This window comes from Phocoena sinus, chromosome 11, assembly GCF_008692025.1.
Source record: "Phocoena sinus isolate mPhoSin1 chromosome 11, mPhoSin1.pri, whole genome shotgun sequence".
NCBI classification, from domain to species: domain Eukaryota; kingdom Metazoa; phylum Chordata; class Mammalia; order Artiodactyla; family Phocoenidae; genus Phocoena; species Phocoena sinus.
In genome coordinates, this window is record NC_045773.1 from 32179177 (window position 1) to 32200181 (window position 21005).

At 46.4% G+C, this 21005-nt stretch overlaps 1 protein-coding gene across 1 annotated transcript in view; it reads left to right on the top strand.

Moving 5' to 3' along the window:
- Nucleotides 1-8797, top strand: part of IL17RD (interleukin 17 receptor D) — a 62098-nt gene extending 53301 nt beyond the window's left edge. Inside the window, exons 8-13 of the mRNA XM_032647311.1 lie at nucleotides 910-975; nucleotides 1833-1887; nucleotides 2384-2494; nucleotides 3284-3468; nucleotides 5791-6727; nucleotides 7692-8797. Coding sequence (XP_032503202.1) covers nucleotides 910-975; nucleotides 1833-1887; nucleotides 2384-2494; nucleotides 3284-3468; nucleotides 5791-6727; nucleotides 7692-7804 — 1467 coding nt within the window. The 3' untranslated portion in view covers nucleotides 7805-8797. The remainder of the gene's footprint in view (nucleotides 1-909; nucleotides 976-1832; nucleotides 1888-2383; nucleotides 2495-3283; nucleotides 3469-5790; nucleotides 6728-7691) is intronic.
- Nucleotides 8798-21005: the final 12208 nt, after the last annotated feature.

Consider the following 21005-nt stretch of genomic DNA (forward strand, 5'->3'; position numbering starts at 1 on the left):
CCCTGACTAGGGATCGAACCCGGGCCCCCTGCACTGGGAGCGTGGAGTCTTATCTGCTGTACCATCAGGGAAGTCCCTGTTCTTCCATATTTTAAGCATGAATCAGGTGCTCACTGTGTGCCAGTTACCAAGCTTTGTGGTCATTGAATCCTTACAGCTCAATGGAACAAAGGCTGCTGTTATCCCCACTTTAGAGCTGGGGAACCTGTGGCCCAGGGAGGTCACCTGGACTACTGCTGAAGGCTTCACAGCTAGTAAGTGAAAAAAAAAACACATCTAGGAGCCAAGCCACTAGCATGTCAGTGGCTAGTGATTTTACACAGAGGCCAAGGTGAAGTAGAAATTCAGTAAACCAAGTTCTTAAACTAGAGGTGGTCGCGGGTGTGTGTGTGTGTGAAATGTTTCGTGGAAGTTCACAAGACTGCTAGATTACCCCATGAGAGCACCAAGAGAGGTTTTTGGTCATAGTGGCAGAAGTAGATGTGCTCCTGTGTGTCGAGTTCTGTTTTCCTGCTGGCTCTCACCTCTGTCACTTACCTTCAGCTCAAGTTAAAATTATAGCAAATAAAATATGCACAAACATGGAAGTGTAGTTTCTTTCCCCATCCTTTTATTAAGTAAAATGTATCCTAATTGGTTTCTTTGTCTTTAAATAAAAAATTGCTGCTCAGGGCACCACCAGCCAAGCATAGAATATGACAGGGGTCCCAGGCTCTCCTGGGCCTTTTATCAAAATGAAGTTCAGATATCCTGGCAGATAAGCACAGTTGCTTTCTGTTCCAACTGACATCTTCTGAAAACATGACTGAAACTGGTGGCAAGGCTCCTTCAGTTCTAGGACAGAAGAGAGGGGTCCCAATGACCTTTATCTAAGAAGAAAGTTTTAAAGTGTTATTTGTTTCTTTGCAGGAGCAAAATACAGAGACAACCAGCTGCCTCCTTCAAAATGTATCTCCTGGGGATTATATAATTGAGGTACGTACAACTCAAGAAAGCCCTATTATTTTTATTCTTTTTAAATTTTATTGAAGTATAGTTGATTTACAATATTGTGTTAATTTTTGTTGTACAGCAAAGTGACTCAGTTATATATATTCTTTTTTTTTAATTAAAAATATTTTTTTGGCTATGCTGCATGGCGTGTGGGATCTTAGTTCCCTGACCAGGGATTGAACCCACGCCCCCTGCAGTGGAAGCATGGAGCCCCAAACACTGGACCGCCAGGGAATTCCCTATATATTCTTATTTACTTATTTATTTATTTACTTACTTACTTATTGGCTGAGTTGGGTCTTAGTTGCGGCACGTGGGATCTTTCATTGTGGCATGTGAGCGTCTCTCATGGGCTCCAGAGCGCAGGCTCCAACGCGCGTGGGCCCTGTAGTTGCGGCACGCGGGCTCTCTAGTTGAGGTGTGCAGGCTCAGTAGTTGTGGGCTTAGTTGCCCCGCGGCATGTGGGATCTTAGTTCCCCGACCAGGGATTGAACCGTCATCCCCTGCCTTGGAAGATGGAGTCTTAACCACTGGACCACCAGGGAAGTCCCTATATTCTTTTTCATATTCTTTTTCATTACGGTTTATCACAGGATATTGAATGTAGTTTCCTGTGCTATATAGTAGGACCTTGTTGTTTATCCATCCTATATATATTAGTATTGGTTGGTTTATATAGAGATGAATCTGACTATTAATATCTAATCTCAGCTTGAAAATGATCACAGGCCGCAGCAGCTCTCCTCTCCCTCGCCCCACTGCCCACAGATGGAAGCATGAAAAAATCTGTTGAGATGCTATCACTTAAAAAAAGTAATACAGCATCCTCTGTTTTGCAGCTGGTGGATGACACTAATATGACAAGAAAAGTGATGCATTATGCCTTAAAACCAGGTAAGATTTTGTTTGTTTGTTGGAAATGCTGCCTCTGGACTACAGAGTGGACCAAGGTATTCGATACTTTCTGTACTTCATGGTTTACAAAAAGAAAACCCTTGAGCTCCTCACTCTTAAATGATGTTCCATCAAATCTGACTTTCCTTCTACCCTAATGTTGATGCCCAGAAGATCAAAGCCAGGGTGTTGTGTGTGTTGCTGGGACCAAATAAATAGTCAATTGTCCTCAGAAGAAAAGTGGTGGGAGGGGAGATTTCCCTAGGCAAATTCTCACTCAAAGGTATTTATTGTCTCAGCAGACTCTAACTACTGTTGTCTTCTACAGTCTTTTAAAATGAATACTTTTATAATCACCAAATCGGTACTAGAGAAAAGTGGTCAAGGAGTCTTAGAACCTGTTATGTGGCTTATGTTTAAAAATGAAAAAAAATTGTTTCTCTTTGAACCTGTTATACTGCTTAAGTCTAAAAGCCTTCCCTTTGAAATTTCCCAGTGTATTCCCAATGGGCTGGGCCCATCAGAGCTGTTGCCATCACTGTGCCGCTGGTTGTCATATCGGCATTTGCGACGCTGTTCACGGTGATGTGCCGCAAGAAGCAGCAAGGTATATCTTTGTGTGGTGTGTTCTTCCCATATTGGCAGGTCTAGGGCCAACAGAGGGAGACCGGGAGCACTTGGTCCCTCCAGGCAGGTGGCTGGGAAGCCACACAGCTCCTGGAGTGAGTTCCCTGGCTGCTATAGTTCCCAGAATTAAAAAATTTGACTTTTAACCTCAGGAGCCACTAAAAGGACAGGCATACTTCTCTTCTCAAACTCAGGATGGTAAATTCAAGAGCATAAAGGAAGACTAAAGGTGTGAGTAAGGGAAGAGGTAGGGCTTTATCACTTAATAAAAGTCTGACGTCGGGAGAGCAGCTTCTGGGGAACTTAGAAATATATCTTAATCTGAGTGGCGGTTACACAGGTGTATTCTTAGATAAAAGTTATTGAGATGTACTCTTAAGATTTACGGACTTTACTTTTGTAATTTGTACCAAAAAAAAAACCCTTCAATGAAAGTTTTTTTGTTTTAAAGAAGGTCACCTCTGCTGATGCTTAGTGATCTAGTAGGTGCACTCAGTTGCAAGAGGGTGGGGTGGTGCTGCAGTGCTCTGGGCTTGTCTGAGGTCAGTTTCAGGTGAAGAACAAATTTTGTCCATTTTTGGCTCCACTGCAGAAACTAGCTGTCCTATTCCCAGAGGTGACCCAAGGGGCTGGTGGAATTAGGGAGCTGGGGGTGCTCTAGGTGACATGGAGACTGTTGTTTCTTGAAGACAGCATTAGGTCCCGAGTCGTAGGGAACAGGACAGAGCTTTGCTCGTGGGCGCCAACCCTATCTTCTTTTCCACTTTAGAAAATATATATTCACATTTAGATGAAGAGAGTTCTGAGTCCTCCACGTACATCACGGCACTTCCCAGGGAGAGGCTCCGGCCACGGCCCAAGGTCTTCCTCTGCTATTCCAGTAAAGATGGCCAGAATCACATGAACGTCGTCCAGTGTTTTGCCTACTTCCTCCAGGACTTCTGTGGCTGTGAGGTGAGGAATCTAAAGTCTTTTTAAATGCCTAGCTTCCAAACTAGGGTCAGCCTTGCACTCTTCTTTCAGCCTGGCCTACCCATCACCAGCACTAAATGTTTGTTGACACTTAGTTCTAACCCTGACATACTCCTGCTCAAAAGCCTTGAGTGGCACCCACCTGGCAGGAAGTGTTTTAAGCATTAAAAAGACCTCAGGGGAATGGGGGACAGGATGGTGGAGGAAATGGCAGCTGCCCTGGGAGCGTGCAATGGGGCCGGTGGGAGGAGGTCACTCAGGACATCCCGGAGAGCACTGGAGGGTCAAAGAGAGAATGACAAGTAAAGAGGCGAGTTTAGACAGTTTTGGTGGGGGAGCTTGGCTAATAAGGGAAAACAATAACATGTTAAGTACTCAAATGGTCTCCTCTGGTTTCTTGCCTGTTCTCTTGAGTTAAGCTGTTAATATGTAGCTTTTCTATAATGTCATAGTGTTCATTTTAGAGTGAAGTTTGAAGCTCTCATGGAAGGCACACTGTTTCTTACAAATGCAAGAATTGTACAATAATTGTGTAATTGGAAGTTATTTGTGCTTTGAAACTGAGGACTGGTGGGTTTCTTAGACTCTCTCCACATGGTGAGGCTGTCCCCTAGTGTCAGTTAAGCATGTTTACAAGGCTGGCCGGGTTTCCTAATATATGAAGGTCTAGACGTTGGCAGATCAGCCTGTGTACTGAAAAACTGGTGCGGACCCGCAGATGGCACACAGTCTTCAGATACTGACAACCCTTCTGCTCTACTTTGTAAGTGACTAGCCTCGGGGGCCGGGGGGAAGCCTTCCAGTTATGAGTGTAATAGAAAATTTGGAAACTAGAAAAGGATGACAAATTTCAAAATGGATGGTAATCTTAACCTGGAGAATAGAGGAACCACAGTTAAAACTGCTGTATTTCCTTCCAGTCTTTTTCTGCATAGATGAACTCGTACATATAGTTTTGCATTTTGGATGGATTAGAATTATTTTTTTCTGTCTCTTCACTCAGTAACTTTTTACACTCTTAGCAGTTCTCTGTAAACAGCAGTTTTAAACAGACTCTTGATCCATATTAATGATTCACCAAATTTGAGTTTTTTCAAACTGTTAAACATCTCATTATTTCAATTTTGCCCCATTCCAGTGGTGGATACCTGGAAATGGAATTGCTGGGTCAGATAGGAACATTTTTAAAGTGCTTGGTATATATTCCCAGTTAGCTTTCAGAATGCGTAATGTTAGTGAGAATTAAGGAAAATGTAAGACAATTCAGTATTATTTTCAGCAACTGGAGGGATGTTGGGGGCTTTCTTCCCTTGGTAACACTTTAGAGCAAAAGAGGAAGGCAAAGTCATTTCAGAGCCCCCTTCCACATAAGGGACTGTGGCTGCCATGTTTAGGCATAGGCACTGAGAGTTAATTTCTGAACTACGGAAGGAAAGAGGCTGATATAATTGCCGAGACATTTTCAGCAGAGTCAGATGAAGATGGTCTGAGAAGGTGAAGCCCTCTGAGGGGCCACGCATACCTTGTGTTCTTTTCTTTGTCAGTGCCCCACCCCAGACTCCCTATGAGACCTCCCCTTGGGGTTAAAGGCCTCGTAGGGGCCTCGTAGGGATGTGGCCCTGTAGACTGCTGAGAAGTGGTGGAGCCGGTCACTCCAAGTGAGTGAACCAGAATGGCCATGTTATGGCAGCTCATCATCTTCCTCTCCATGCACTGATCACCTGGTAAACAGCAGGCTGACCCCAGGGCTGTGTGAGAGGCCAAGGAGGTCCTCTTTGTCAGTCACACTCTGTCATTGAGTCAGCCTGGACGGGTGACTCTGGCATCCAGACCTGAACCCAGCCCACTTTGAGATCCCTCACCCACACCCATCTATCACCACCTTCCAGTTGTCTCTCCAGGATCTGCCCTGATCCAGGCAGCCTCACTCATCAGATAGACCCACCCCCACTGCCTCTGTATTCCATGCTGCCTATCACACTTTAAGTCAGTTGAAGGCCCCACATGTGATATGTAACTTTGGTGGGTTGCTAGACGCTCTGTGCTTCTGTCTCTTCACTTGTAGGGTGGGAGTGGTAACGATCCCACATTATGCTAAAATGAGAGCATGATACAGAGGGCCTGTGTGTGACTGTCGCCCATGGAATGTTAGCTGTTCCTTGGAACTGGGCAACCCGAAGCCTGCATATAGCAGTGCTAGTAATGATTTGGGGCAGATGATGTGCCCTTCTTGTAACATTCCCATTCTTGTCACTCGACTCTCTAAGTTGTATAGGTGAGTGAGGTTCTCTGCTCACTTTCCAGGTCGCTCTGGACTTGTGGGAAGACTTCAGCCTCTGCAGAGAAGGGCAGAGAGAATGGGTCATCCAGAAGATCCACGAGTCCCAGTTCATCATCGTGGTGTGTTCCAAAGGCATGAAATACTTCGTAGACAAGAAGAACTACAAGCACAAAGGAGGTGCCCGAGGCTCGGGGAAAGGGGAGCTCTTCCTGGTGGCGGTGTCTACCATTGCTGAGAAGCTCCGCCAAGCCAAGCAGAGCTCATCCACGGCGCTCAGCAAGTTCATTGCCGTCTACTTCGATTATTCCTGCGAGGGAGACGTTCCCGGTGTCCTGGACCTGAGCACCAAGTACAAACTCATGGACCACCTTCCCCAGCTCTGCTCCCACCTGCATTCCCAGGACCTCAGCCCCCAGGAGCCGGGGCTGCACCCCGGACGCATTAGCAGGAGGAACTACTTCCGGAGCAAATCGGGCCGCTCCCTATACGTCGCCATTTGCAACATGCACCAGTTTATCGACGAGGAGCCTGACTGGTTTGAGAAGCAGTTTGTTCCCTTCCATCTCCCCCCACTCCGCTACCGGGAACCGGTTCTGAAGAAGTTTGACTCAGGCTTGGTTTTAAACGAAGTCCTGTGCAAGCCAGGGCCGGAGAGCGACTTCTGTCTCAAGGCCGAGGCCGCTGGCTCCGGGGCGCCGGCCGACCCGCACTCTGAGGGCCCGCAGTTCGCTCCAGACGAAGACGCGGAGGCTGGGCCCGTTCCGGGCGCCAGCGCGGTCCTGCGGCCCCTGCCGCACGCGGTGAAAGCTGCCGGCCCTTCGGACATGCCACGGGACTCGGGCATCTACGACTCGTCCGTGCCTTCGTCCGAATTGTCCCTGCCCCTGATGGAAGGGCTCTCCACGGACCAGACGGAGACGTCTTCGCTGACGGAGAGCATGTCGTCCTCATCAGGCCTGGGTAAGGCGCGCGGAGCCCGGAGGGTCGGTGGGTCGGGTTCCTGATGCGGGCCACGGCCTTGCCCCATGAGTCCAAAATCCAGGAAAACTTTTTTCTAATTTCGGTGCAAATTTATTCGGCAGCCCGATGGGAAGTAACAAAACTCCGTGCATAGTCTCTACTGATCCCAGGTAATGGGAATGTTCACATGTGTGAGCTGCAGAAATACTGTTGATAAATTATGGTGAGCTGCCTGGTACCATCTTATGTAATATACAGTATGTTCATTATGTCGCCTTTCTAAACTGTGAAAACATCTGAATGCCGAAACACACTGGGCCCGGGACTTCCCTGGTGGTCTAGTGGTTAAGACTTCACCTTCCAATGCAGGGGGTGCTGGTTAGATCTCTCGTCAGGGAGCTAAGATCCCACATGCCTCGTGGCCAAGAAAACCAAAACATAAAACCGAAGCAATATTGTAACAAATTCAATAAAGACTTAAAAAAAATACTGTAAAACCAAACCAAACCAAACACATTGGTCCCCAAGGGTGTCAGATGAGGGTCTGTGGACCTGTATCTTTGTTGGGACTTGTGATGTTCACCACCGCCCACCTTCCCAAGTCTTTAAAGCCACATGTATTGAACCTGGAGTTCACAGGGCACAGTATTCTCTCCATTCTAGCTCAGCTCAGGCTCCAGGTAGGAGGGCCTGCTTCCCCAGGGAACCCTTGCAGGATGCTGTCTGGAGCTACTCTCACTGTGCCTATGACTAGTTGGAGTCATGCATGCAAACCCTGGATCCTCAGCTAAGGGAACTAGAACCTGTTAGCAGGAGGAGAATGCGCAGTCTTGAGCTGACAGGGATGCCTGCCTCACTTGTACAGAGTGAGTGGTTCAAACCCAGATCCAGCTTCGTTCTGGCCTGAGTGTCCAGCCCACTGAAGTGCAATGACGTGTGGTTCTGCCCTCTCTTCTTTTCTTAGGTGAGGAGGACCCTCCCGCCCTTCCTTCCAAGCTCCTCGCCTCTGGGGCATGCAAAGCAGAACCTGGTTGCTGCAGCTACACTGGTGAACTCCACACGGTCGCTCCTTTGTAACAAAACGAAGGGTCTAAGCATTGCCACTTTAGCTGCCGCCTCTCTCTGGTTCCCCAGCTCGTCTCTCTGGGTGTGTGGCCCACTTGGAGCTGAGGTCTCTTACAAGGATATTCAGAATGAAATCCTGGCCAGTACTTGCTGTCCTTGCCTCTCTTCTCTACCAGGTATATTGGCAGTCTCCAGTTTTCTGAAACCATGTGGAGCTCTGAAAGGCATGTCCATTATGTCTGACAGCAGCTTGCCATGTTGGGTCAGACTGAATTAGAGCCAGTTCTGAGAGGTAGGGAGGAAACATGTAAAGAGAAACAGGAAAATACCCATACTGATTGTTCAGACTTAATTTATCTGTGCAAACTTTGCCTATTCACTACTGGCTACTTTGATTTGAAATACTTTGTGGAAAAAGCACTTTTGATGCCACTACAGCCATGGAAATCAAGTGCCAGTCTCTCTGGAATCCATGTTGTTACAGATGATGTTCTTTTCCATTTTTGACGTGGAATTTATGGTACCATTTACAATGCCGTGGGTGTTAAAAAAGCTCTGAGTCAAAGGTCAAGAAGGTGACTGAATATTCAATCACCTTTCATAAAAATGAGTTTTTATGTATTAGCAGGTGGCATATCTGGCTGAGGAAGGAGCCGCAGGGCCAGGCTGACCATGTAGACCATTCTTTCTGAGATGGGTTGGTCAATGTGCAGAAGGCACCAGGGCCACATCTTGATCTGAATAGGCATCAGGGAGGGGCCAGATCTCCCTGCGAGGTTTCCCGTGGTTATATTTACTGTGCTGAATCTCAGATGTTGGTGCCTGGAAGTTTATTTTTAAGAGACTGATACCCAACTGGGCTGTATTACTGGAAGTTGTAATTTTTGCTTTGGTTGGCCTCTGGTCTAAAGCTGTGTCCGGAATGTTAGGGATCAGAATCCACTGACATACGGCAGTAGGTGGAGGTGGTAGTCACTTAATCTGCTGAACCTGTTTTGACTAATGACAAACCTCTTTTTTTTTTTCCTTTTTTTTTTTTTTTTTTTTTTTTGTGGTATGTGGACCTCTCACTGTTGTGGCCTCTCCCGTTGTGGAGCACAGGCTCTGGACGCACAGGCTCAGCGGCCATAGCTCACGGGCCCAGCCGCTCCGCGGCATGTGGGATCTTCCCAGACCGGGGCACGAACCCGTGTCCCCTGCATCGGCAGGCGGACTCTCAACCACTCTGCCACCAGGGAAGCCCCAAACCTCTTTTTAAGAAGGTGAAAAAGAAGGGATTGTTACAAAGATGAGTGTGCTCTTTGAGTATCATCTTTGGAAGACATGGGACCTGAAATCATTAAATTCTTGAATCTTAAAGTACGCCCCCCCCCCACCCCCGCAGCCCAGCCTGTGAATCAGGTTTCACTTTGTTTTTGTTGTACTTACCCAATGAAAGATATCTCTTGTGCTCCATTCTGCCAAAAATAGGTACTGAGAACTTAAGAGGAAAGAATTTGCTTTAAAAAGGAGAAGTAAATGTTCTGTTTTTATGAATGACTTCTGTACAGAATTTTTGTTTCCAAAGGGAAAATACTTGTTCCCTCCTCCTCCTCGTGACCTTGAGCGGGAGTGAGTGTCTTTTTCCACCTTTTTCATAGATGCTGCTGGATTTTGGCACCCTGTTTTCTCAGCATCCCTACCAGGGACCCTGGTTTTCACTGCTTCACCAAATAGGACCAGTGTTAAGCGGGGACACTGAGAAACATCCCAAGGCCGGGTGGGAAGTAGGGAGGGCAGGACTTTTCCTTCCAGGCTCATGCCCAGCAGGTGGGGAAGGGGTTTGCCCCCCTGATGGAAAGAAGAGGTTTGTGTTTATCTTTGATGCAAATGCCACACTCCCTGCTCTGTAAAGGCAGCTGGCAGCTTCTTGGGAGAAGAACGTGCTTGTCTGTTCTCTGGCATCAAGTTTCCTGCAGCTGCTCTGAGGGAGAGTCAAGTGGGCTGCAGAACTGTCTCCCCCATAAAACCAGGCATCTTGTTGGAGAAGAGATGTTCCATGTTGTCACCGTGGAATCTGAGATGAGCACAGAGCTCCTGCCCACACGTGACTGTCCTGCCATTCTATTGTTGGCATATGTTCTGTGAAGGAGATTGGTCAGTCCTATTAATGTACGAAAATTCACTTTGGAACATTTTCACAGTGATTTCTTATTGAAGCCAAGAAATGGTGCATGCCCCAAAGGAACCATTAGGTGCTGCCTTAGGATAGATACTCAGCTTTGCACATGAAAGGAGGCATCTCTGAGAAAGTGGCCCCAGGGACAGTGTGAAGGACTGGAGAGGAAACATCAACTGGGCTCCATGAGGGTGGGCAGCGAGCTTGCTAAATAAGCTCACTTATTATGAAAATAGAAGGGAAAATTGTGGTAGTCCAAAAATGAGGTGATGCTTTAGTTTGGATTTAGGGTTTGGGTACTTATTTTGAAATACGAATGATTGTGATGTTCAGCAGAATCAAACTCTATTTTACCAAGTATTGAAACGACAGTATGAATGCCCAACTCTGAATAGTTGAGAAGTTCAACTTCCTGGTTTTGCCATATTCGTTTCACTTTTTTTTTTTTAACCCTCCCATCTCATGCCGGGAATAAAACATTTATTTTAAGCAGAGCTGCATTTTTGACTCACAAATGGAGTGGACAGTGAAAATGATAGGACAGAATTCAGATAAAGGTTCTGCCAAGTCACAGGCTTTTAGACATTGGGGGAACAAGAACTAGAATATAGGGATGATCTCAGCGAAAGGCCTTCATCCTGAGAGTAAAAGGCTCTGTGGCTCTGATGGTGTCCTCTGTACAGGAGACCAGTGCAGGTAGTTGAAGTTAGGGAGCTAGTTGTTTATCTTAACTCACCAATGCCCTACACATCTGACGCATCTGACGCATTAGCATTTGACACAGTCAGCTTTGCTAAGAGAGTGACCAGGGAGGTGAAAGCCCAGGAAAAGGTGTCTTCTTCTCTCAGGTCAGCTACAAGCAACAGGGACTACCTGGATGGGCTCAGCCCAGTCATACTGGGGCAGGAGTCCTCTAGAGGGCTGAGCCCTGGGCCTTTGAGGCATATCGATCTCCGGAGAGAATGAGAAGTCATTCAGGTCCAGGCCCAGGTACTTAGGCGGGTGACCCAGCCAGGTAATAGTATTTTGAGTCCAAAATGAGATGGGGCAATAAGTCATCAGACAGAGTTTTTGGTTGACATATTATTAATAACTGAGGACAGTCCCAGATCAGAAGTTCAAAAAATGTCCTAGGCAATGATGACATCGTTGGAATCAATATATAGTAATTTAAGTTCATGTACGTTTGTCAAAGTTTAGTCGTGCTACTTTATAGCTACTAGCGTCATTTAAAAAGAAAACCCTAGTCTCAGGTTACCTCATTTAAGCACAAATAAACAGGAAAACTGTCCCCCCAAAGTTGCGGGGTTATGTGATTTTCAGAACTTTTCCTTTTTTCAGAGTTGAGTGTCTTTTCCTTTAAAAGAGACAAAGGAAGGAAAAGGCTATTTTATTCCCGGAGAAGAAATGTCACACTTTCCTCCCTAAAGAGAAAACCCTGCAGTCCCCAACCACCTCAACACTAATTTGGCTCTTTGGGTCTTTATTGGAGGGAGGTGGACAATGCCAATGAGAAGATTATTAGCCTCTTCTTTTTATATTGTTGGTAAAGAGTGCTGCGCTTATTTAACAGATGCTGTTCCTTCAGGGGGCCCCACTATAGCAAATGTAATGATAAATAAGGGGTGATGATAAATGGCAGTGACATGCTCTCTCGGTGTCAGAGAGACAGTAGGGCATAGTGGGGACTGTGGCAAATGGACACCCTCTGTCCCACCTACAGGGAGCAGCCAGTCCAGTCAGTTGTGACCATGCAGTGTTTCCTGATTGTCCCGTTTTTCAAGAGAACCTGAGAATCCGGACGTTTACATGAAAGATTCTGATTCTTTTTTTCGTATTGACAACTAAATTAAAAACAAAATTTTAAATCTAATTCAGGCCCAACGGGACAGATGGGTGGACCTGATTTGGCCCAGTAGCTCTCAGTTTGCCCTCCCTACTTATAAGATTGGAAAAGAAAGGCATCCATGGTAATTACAGATGTCTGGTGCCACCAGAAAATGCTCTTACTGAATGCAGCTGGGAGCTAGATTGCTTTTTTTACCCATTGCTCCCCTAAAGAAATTTGATATGATTGTGAATATATTTGAAATCTTTTGATTGCTTCTTCACACTTCATGATGTCTTAAGAAAAAGACAAGCCAGTTGTCTATTTCAAAATCAGATTTGTGTTCTCCCAATTTAAAAAATATGACACTTGGAGCAATTTCACTTAAACTCCACAACCTGAAGGACCTTATTTATAGTTTTAGCTCTTGGCTTAATCACTTATAGATGATGTGTAATTCTGAGCTTAAGCCAAGACCTAATAAGGAAAGCAGGCATTGTGAAGGTAGGGCAAGGAATCCTGAGTGTCCACTAGAGCCAGGTATGCTTTGTCTTCTGTTTTAAATGATCTGTGAATTGATCTGTTTTGGAGGTGTGCAACTGTATACGGAGATATCAGTTAGGAGTCCTTATGGGTGTTGGGTCATCCTTACTATATCACCTCGTTTCCAGGGTCAGGGTGAAAATAAAAGGAAGTCTGATTGTAAGCCAATAGCTTTGATTCCGATTTCAGAGCTTTGTGGGTGAGAGAAAGTTTGAATTATCTGGCATGTACCCCCCTGGTGTCAGACAGGCTGTGCATGAATTATTTCAGACATGTGGCTGTGGATGGGATTCTGGATTTTCAGTGAAGGAGAGTCTGTAACCTACCCTGCTGATCAGATAGTTCTTTGTACATCTTCCTTATAGAAATTCAAACCAGCCTTTCTTTGTTCAGCATGTAGTGGGAAAAGAACAGCTGGTCACCTTCCGTGTATTTGAAAACCACAGTGAAGTCATCACTCTGGTGTTTTTATTTCAGTGATAAATAATCCCACCCCTACTCATTCCTCACAGCTCTTGTTTTCCAAGGGCTTAATAATTTTCACTGCTCTTTTGTTTCTCAGCTTCACACTCAGTTTAGTTGCCCAAATAGAAGGTGGTGCCTTATTCACATTGGTGCCTTGTGAAGGCCAAGCTCAGGAAGGGGATTAACAGAGACATTCTTATGTACCCTGCTTCTCTTACTACTTAAAAATACAAAGGCACTTTTAAAAAATGGTATATCACCTGAATTCATTTTGTGAGTTGATTACCACAATTTTTTTTTTTTGGCAATAGTCTTCTATCATATATGGGTTTTTTTCCCCTCTTGTGTTTAAACACTTGGTGCTTATTCCTGATGTGTCTGATGTCATTCCTGAGCTTCTTCAAGATACTCTTCAAGACCAGCTCTTACCTTCTGAGTGGCAACCACCCCTCACTTCCACTTTTGGATTCTATTTTTATGTATCTGTAGGCATTACTTTTAATTCACGACTCACAGTATTATTAACTGGTGCAGACTTCAGTTTAGCCACAGGTGAAATAGCAGTTGCTAAGGGCTAATTTGCTAAGAGGTTGAGTGAGGACCTCTTGGGAATTTTGGTCAGTTGTCTTCCCTCCTGCTCTTCAGCTCCTCTCCAAAATTCAGTGAGGACCACAGACTCCTCAAAGAGCTTTTCCATTTCTAAAGGGCTGGAGCCATAGCTCTGAACTGACAAAGCACTGTGGTTTGCACAAGCAGAAGTCTGACAAAAGCAAACCATTATGACTGCATATGTGATGATTTATCAAAGACAATTTCAGTTGAGAAGATTCAAAGAAGCTATCTTCTGTTTGTATGTGACATAGACAAAGTTGGCTGCTCCAGTCATTAGACGAAAAGTTACAGTTGGATGATGCTAATGTGTAATCGTATGTTATTTTTAACAAGCGTCTTTTTTCTGTCTTAAGAAAAAAATGTAGTGAGTTTGGAGAGAGCAAAAACTTTTGTAAAAACCAAATGTATTCATTTAGAGAGTAGGTAACTTCTGTTTTCACTGTTGGTTTGTTTTGTTTTGTTTTTCACTGCAGAAGCTCCCTGCTACTATGTTCTGGGGGGAAAGCCTGTGGAACAGTGGTTATTGCCATTGTCTTTGTTTCATCTTTAAGTTTCTATTTTGTGAGGTTTGGTGGAGTAGTGAGCACTGACTGGCAGACTGTAGCAGTATGCTATATTTTTACATTGAAAATGTTATCATCTTATTTGATTTGTACATAACTCTGTAAATAGTAGACCACAGCTGACATTTGTAAAATGTTTTTGTACTGTGGAATTTCTGAATCAAATAAAATGTTTTAAGATTGTGGTGGCTCATTTTTCTAGATCATGTTTCCTATTTCCTGAATAGCTGGGATTCCTAGCACAATTTTCTGTGGGCTCTCCTTCTGAGAAGGAGAGAGATTATGCAGGGTGAGGAGGCCAGGGTGGCTGGTCTGTCTTGTACTTTAATAGAGAAAGTGAACCTGCTGCCCTTGACCCTTTACCTCCCCCTCCATTGGGCAGGTGCCTGTTGTCTCCATGGCGTCTGGAGCAGGGACAGGGATACTTACCTCAAGGAGACATTTGACTCTTAGAACAATGGACTTTCTTTGCAGAAATTTGAAAAGAAGTTGATGGACACTGAAATTTGGGAGCCACAAATTTCCTGTCATTCAGAAAGAAGAAGGTGCCTGTTCATTCTTCCGACAGAAGTTCTCTCATCTCCTGTGCGCCCAATGCTCTGTAAGTTAAATTCTTGGTGTACATCAACTTTGGGGTCTCATTTTTGAGATTCTGAGGCCCAAAATTGGGTAGCTTTGCCGAGGGCACAGAGAAGAAGTCAGCAGCACTGGGATTCATACGTCTGATTGAATCATCCTTTACTCCTAATCAATGGGCTGTACCATTTCTCAACATAATGTATAAGGAGAAGAACGAACCTTGAGTAGCAAGTTACAGTGAATTGGTTTCCTCCTCAATCCAAATGTTGAGAGTAAATCTGGTTTAGAGGTTAAGCAGATGGATCTAAAAGGACTCCATTGGAAGAATCTCATTAGATACTGCAGTAAGTGAATTCCTCTTTTCTGTTAGTGGGGAAAAATAATCCTCTATGGATAGCACAAGAAGCCCTACTTTTTACCATGGTATTAGAAAGCAGAGTCCATTTTTACAGCTGTTTAGGGTTCTTAAAATTGCCAACATTTCTGGGACCTCACCACTGGTTTTATTCACTTTGTTTTAGAAATGCAAACTCTAGGGGTAGCAAAGACCAGCTTCCCCTTGCAGGCTTTAGTTAGAAAACATTTTTAATTTCGGTTTAGTTGAATAAGAGACTACAGGCAATAAGCTAAGGAGGTGGATGAGGAGGGAGACATAAATTATATCTTCACTGTCTTAGGCATAGTGAGTCCTTAATAAATATTTGTTTTCTACCCCTACCCCCAGCATACCCTGTCCTTTCTGTCTACAGGACAGGAACAGAATCAGAAGTGGTCCAAGAATAGGATAGATAGAGGATGCAATGGAGGGAGGGAGGGATACAAACATGGGGTAAGGCCTTTTGCAGTGATATAAAATTTAAATCTCGTCTTTGAGATTAAGGAAAAATAATGCAAGATCAGTGGGCTTGGCTCCCTGGCCTCTTTTCTGGAGGGGTTTTACACCATCTTTCACATTTATAGGTGATAAAATCTTTGACAATATTTACTGTATTTGAGAGCCTAAAGAGTGTACTGGGGACACAGTAATGAGTAAGATATACATGATCCTTGCCGTCTTGACTCCACCTCTTTATAAGTATGGAACTGTGGGCAAATCACCTAATTGCTCTGAGTCTCAGTTTTTTCATCTGTAAGATGGGACTAATACTCACCACATTGGGTTATTGTGAAGCTTAAATGAGCTGGGGGGTCTATAAAGCACCCATGGCCATGCTTGGCAAGTGCTAGACACATGGTAAATAGTGGCTATTATTCATTTTGTGGAAGAGCAGGTCTTGGACTATTTGGGGGCCATATGGATATGGGTGGGAGACAATTCCCTGTTGATGGGAGCTTCAGCCCAGGGATTTTGTCAAGTGCGAAGTTAAATCATCTCTTTCCCCTAAGAGAAGAGGGTGGGTCTGCATCTGACTGTTTTGGGAGGAAGGGATGGGGCTTGGGGAGGGGGAGGGCCTCCTAGCAAAATTAAAGGCAGGAACCCTGGGCGTCTTAATAGTTGACTGTACAGAGCCTGTGACAGTTGACTGTACATAGCCTGTGACAGTTGACTGTGTACTCAGATCTGCTAATGTCCCATTTACCAGGCTCTATTTTCCCTAGTCATCTTTCAGCCCCTATAGAGACAGACATTTTTCTGAACTTCCTGCTTCAAGGTCCCTGTGCCAGATGACCACGCCCTGCTCTGGATGTGAACAAAAGCAGGGATTGTTTCTCTAACTGACTATCAATTCGTGCTCAGGGGAATTTTCCAAGTTTTAGAAGCTGGAGGGGGGCAGAGATAAAGTAATGGTCCTCCAGGATGAGGATGGCTCTTCCTGGTCTTTCCTGCTCTTGCTGGTCAGAAACATTCCAGGGAGTGGGCAGATGTCAGCTTCCAGACAAACCATAGACGTTTCCCACCAGGCCAGGCAAGGCCAGGCCAGGGAGAACTCAGAGCAAAGAGAGGCCAAAGCATGCCTGGTGACAGAATGCAAATACAAGCAGGTCGTGCCTTTGGTTAGTGTACCTGAAGTTTGATGTACTTGAAAATCCTGCACACGTGTGTATAAACGTGCATTATTATTGGCAAGATTTTTTAAATCGTGATTAAAGCAGGGCTTTAATCTCAGTTAGCTGAGATTAATTAGATCTCAGTTGGCTACTTTCTGCGTGACCTTGCGTGGGTCACTTGACCTGATTAGGACTTAGTTTCCACATCTGGGAAGTAAGTAATCTCAGTACCTAATCAGGTTGATGTGAGGCTTGAATGTGAATCCAAGTAGAGTTCTGGGCACAGAGCCCAGTACACAGTGAGCACCCCTGCCTTTGGGGATGTGGTCACCTGGGGCAGGTTAAGAGTTTACAGTTATAAAGTGTGATCCCCTTAATGTCTCCCTCAGCCCTGGTCTAGGTAGTAGATTGGCTAGGTGATGGGAGTGGAGCTCCTGTCTCCTGGAGTACTCAGTTCTGCAGGGCAATGGGCTGTGACCCTCACAGGAGATGGCTACTTGATCAGCTGTCACTCCCTGCTTGAAACTGCCAATAGCCCTGGAGGTAAACCGCAAAGTTTTTACCTAGCCCCTTGCCAACCTCTTTTCTCTGTGTGTGTCTTTCTTCTCTATAGCCATAGCAGAATTTGAAATTCCTTACTCCTGTAATCCTGCCATGGGTCATTTTCCCCAGGCTATTTCTTCTGCCTGTTTCTTCTCCTTCTCTAGGTCTCCAGCCCTCCTTTGCAGTCAAATCTTCCTTGACCACTGTCCACCCTAGTCCAGGTCCTGGCACATGCCTTCCGGAACAGCTCCTGTGATTATGTGCCAGACCCTCTTGCTCAACTAGTACGACTGCTCCTTGAGGGCAAGCTGTGCCCCTTGCCTAAGCCTTCCACCTAGGTTGGACTTGGATTCTACTTCTTTAACCAGCTTGGGACCCCAGCCCTACCACTGATCAGTCACTGGGGCAAGTCACCTCATCTCCCCAGTCCTCAGTTTCCTCATCTGTCAAATGGGGGTAAAAATGCACCTGCCTTATGGGGTGGTTGTGAGGATAAAGCAGATGGAGCCTTTATACTCTCAGCCTTGCCTCTCAGGTTTTCTTCTAACCCAGATTATGAGAGCAGAAAGGACTTGCTTTCAAAGAAGTCTTTTATTAGCTGCTAGCAGAGCATTGCTTAGGTCTGAAAAATGAGATCAACACCTTAATCCTTTCACAGGTGTCACCATCCCCTGGGGAAGAAGGCTATAGATAGTGTTGCTTCATCAAATGGATGCTCCACACCTTTCAAAAGCAAAAGAAAAAAAAAAAAAAGGAGAGGGGTGGCATCTGTACATTGCTACGGGCAGAAGAGTTTAATGTCCCTTCTGGTAATTCCACTTTTAGCATTTTTTTCTTTAGGAAATAACCAGAAATGTGCATCAAAGTTAATTGTGCATAGATTTTTTACCACCAAGCATTATTTCTGATACTGAGGAATGAGGAACAAACCAAGTACCATTTGGGACTGATGATAAGAAGAGGCACATTCATACCACAGACCAACAGCACATTCATACAACAGACCAGGCGGCTCTTAACAATCATGCTGTAGAAGAATATTTTATGACAAGGGAAGGGCTGGGTGGTGTGATTGTGGTTGGGTTTTATCTTATTCTTTATACTTCTCTCAGCATTGTTATATGAGTGGTATTATGTCATCAGAGGGGTTTAAATGTATGACCTTACACAACAACGAGTGTTAAAGGTACCCAGTGGGCACTCGATGGCCCATTGCTGTTGTCCTTGCCCTTGGTCGTGCCTTCTCAAGAGATTGCTTTCCCCAACTGTGCTGCCTGGTGCCTTGTCCCAGCCCCTCACCATGGCTTTCCTGCTTGTCATCAGTTATAGCTCATCACTCCCTCATCCATGTGGGGACCCCGGTAGACACCTCAGCTTTCCCAATTGTTGACTCAGTGAGGTGACAGCTCTGGTCCTATTCTACCCTCTCTTGCAGAGTTAGGGGAGATGGAGCTGAATTCAAGAATGGGCACTCATGAACTGTTTCAAGGAGAAAAGGTGGCTGGTCATCAGTGTCTTCTGGCCTCTCCACCAGTTTCCAAACTCCATGGATAGTGACCCACATTTCATGCCTATTTCCTCTACACTCCCCACCAAAGGACTCCCTTTAGATGTATCATCTCTTCCTCCAACAGTCTCCTAACTTGAGCCCAAGAACCAAGTCCTCCCCACCCTCCCCCTTGCATGAGTGGGGTGGGGGGATGGTACACTGCATATAAACCCTTGTGGGATTACATTGATTTGTTTCTAGTCCACATATCCTTGCAGATCTGTTCTAATTTCCAGAAACCCTGAATTGTAAAACAGAGGAAATAGAGGAGTTTGCCCCTAGTAATAATAAAAATGCATGTTGCCTTTGCTGTGTCCAGCAGACTTTCACCCACTACATCCATTCCTCACTCAGCGGCTGGTGCAAACCCATCAGCTCTGCCTGAAACTTTCAATGGTAAAGGTTTAGTGTCTCATCTTGGCCACCAAGGCCCCTCCAGCCTTGTTCTCCCCGCCACCTGCCCCTCTCCATGGACTTCCAGAAGGGTGCCCTGTGCTCTCCCACCTCTGGGCTTCCATGTCCCCTGTTCTCTCCAACCCAGATCCCACAGGAAGCCTCTCTATGCTCGAATCAGGGCCAGCACTTCCCTCGTGTGTCTCTGACCACATGCAGCTCCCTAAGCTGCCCAGTGATGGGTCTGACTGTACCCACATCAGCTGTGAGCTCCGTGGGGTCAGGGACTATGTCTATCTTGTACAGTCACTGCTGTTCTCCACAGTCTGGCATATCGTGTGGCATGTAGCAGACGCTCAAATCATTAAATGGAGTCTAATGGAAATATAACTTTTATCTCTGACAAGGTTGCCTGGGTAGAATAGCAGGTGTCGACTTGTGGGTTGGAAGTGCCTGCCGAGCTCTGGGTTGCTGAGGGAGTGGAAGCCCTTTATTATTATTTAATAAACGTGGCTGGCTGTAGTAAGGGATCTTCCGTGGTGTGGAGAAGGGAGAATAACAAAAGGGTTTGGGAGATCTGGATATAGGTTTTGCCCTTGGAAGTGGGAGTACTGGGGAGGGTGTGTGATCCTTGAACAGGAAAGGGATGGATCATGAGGCACTGGGTTTGGGATCAAGGTGTAGTGGAATGAAGTTGCAGCTGTTGGATCCGGCCCCAAAGGTGGGCTGTGGGCTAGGAAGAGGCCACCCAGCACTATGAGTGCCTGCAAGGAGAGACAGGGGTTTCAAGGAAGAAAGTCTCACCTGCACCAGAGCAAGGTCTGAACAACTCATGCTGGTCACAGGGGCCTGGGCTGGGAGACTTACATGCCAGCGGCTGCTGCCAGGACACGTCCCTCACAGGAAGCCCTCGACATCCCGCCTCTTCCTGTGAGGTGGAGTGAGGGGGTGGGGGTTAGAGCTCACCCCATGGAGAGAGTTGAGGAGGTCCACTCAGAGCCTGGTCCATTCACTTACTGGAGGGTATGCCTACCGAGAGCCTTAGCCCTTGAGCTGATGCTCTCTCCTCTTATCCGGGGTCTGGCTTCACTTTCACATTTCTAAGCTTCAGTTCCTGAGAAGTGGGCCCCTACAACCCCTACACCTCACAAGGCTGTTGTGAACGTTAAAGTAGATCAAGCACCTAAAATGCACACCTGGCACGTGAAAACAATTGATGAATTTTTTATTTTTATGATGACGGTTTATACTTTCATAAAAGCCCGTAACTAGTGTGCAGGGCATTTTTTATTCTTGATTTTATGGGGTTCTGAGGACTGTAGGAGTTATCTGTTGAATGAAAGAATAAATGAATACAGAAAATACTTTTAGTATTTAGACTGCCATGTTTATTTCAGCACGGAAGACCCAGGCCACAGCTGGCTGCTATCTTTTCAAGCTCAGCGTCTGCCCACAAGCTGGCGTTTCCTGAGAACCTGCTGGGCGCGCGAGGATTCGTCCTCAATCTCACCCCCACAGTCGAGGAAAGTGAGGCTTGGGCAGGACCCGACACGCCCAAGGTCAGCCTGGTAGGCGGGGCTGGGGCTCCTAGCGCAGGCTCCGGCTTGCCCGCCAGGGCAGCCCCTGGGGGGTCGCCACGGTCCTCTCCCGCTCGGATACCGGTCCCGCGAGCTACCCCGGGGGAAGCGGGAGCGGGAGGTTGGGCTGTGCACCCTTTCCCCGACCCGGTAAATTCTCTCCGAACTAGGCGTTGGAGGCTGTCCCGGGGGCCAGATCTCCCCTCCCTTCCTAGCCTTCCGCGGGACGCCGGCAGGACACGGGGAAGGGAGTGCTGAGCAGCGGCCTAGCCTGACTGCGTCCGGGTACCCCGCCACCGGGCTGGGGCTCCCGCTGGGGTCCCCGGCCCGCCTCCCGCCCACGTGGCCGGTTCGGCCTCTCCGCCCCCGGCCTCGCCCCGCCCCGCCCCGCCCCGGGGAACCGCCCCCGTAGCC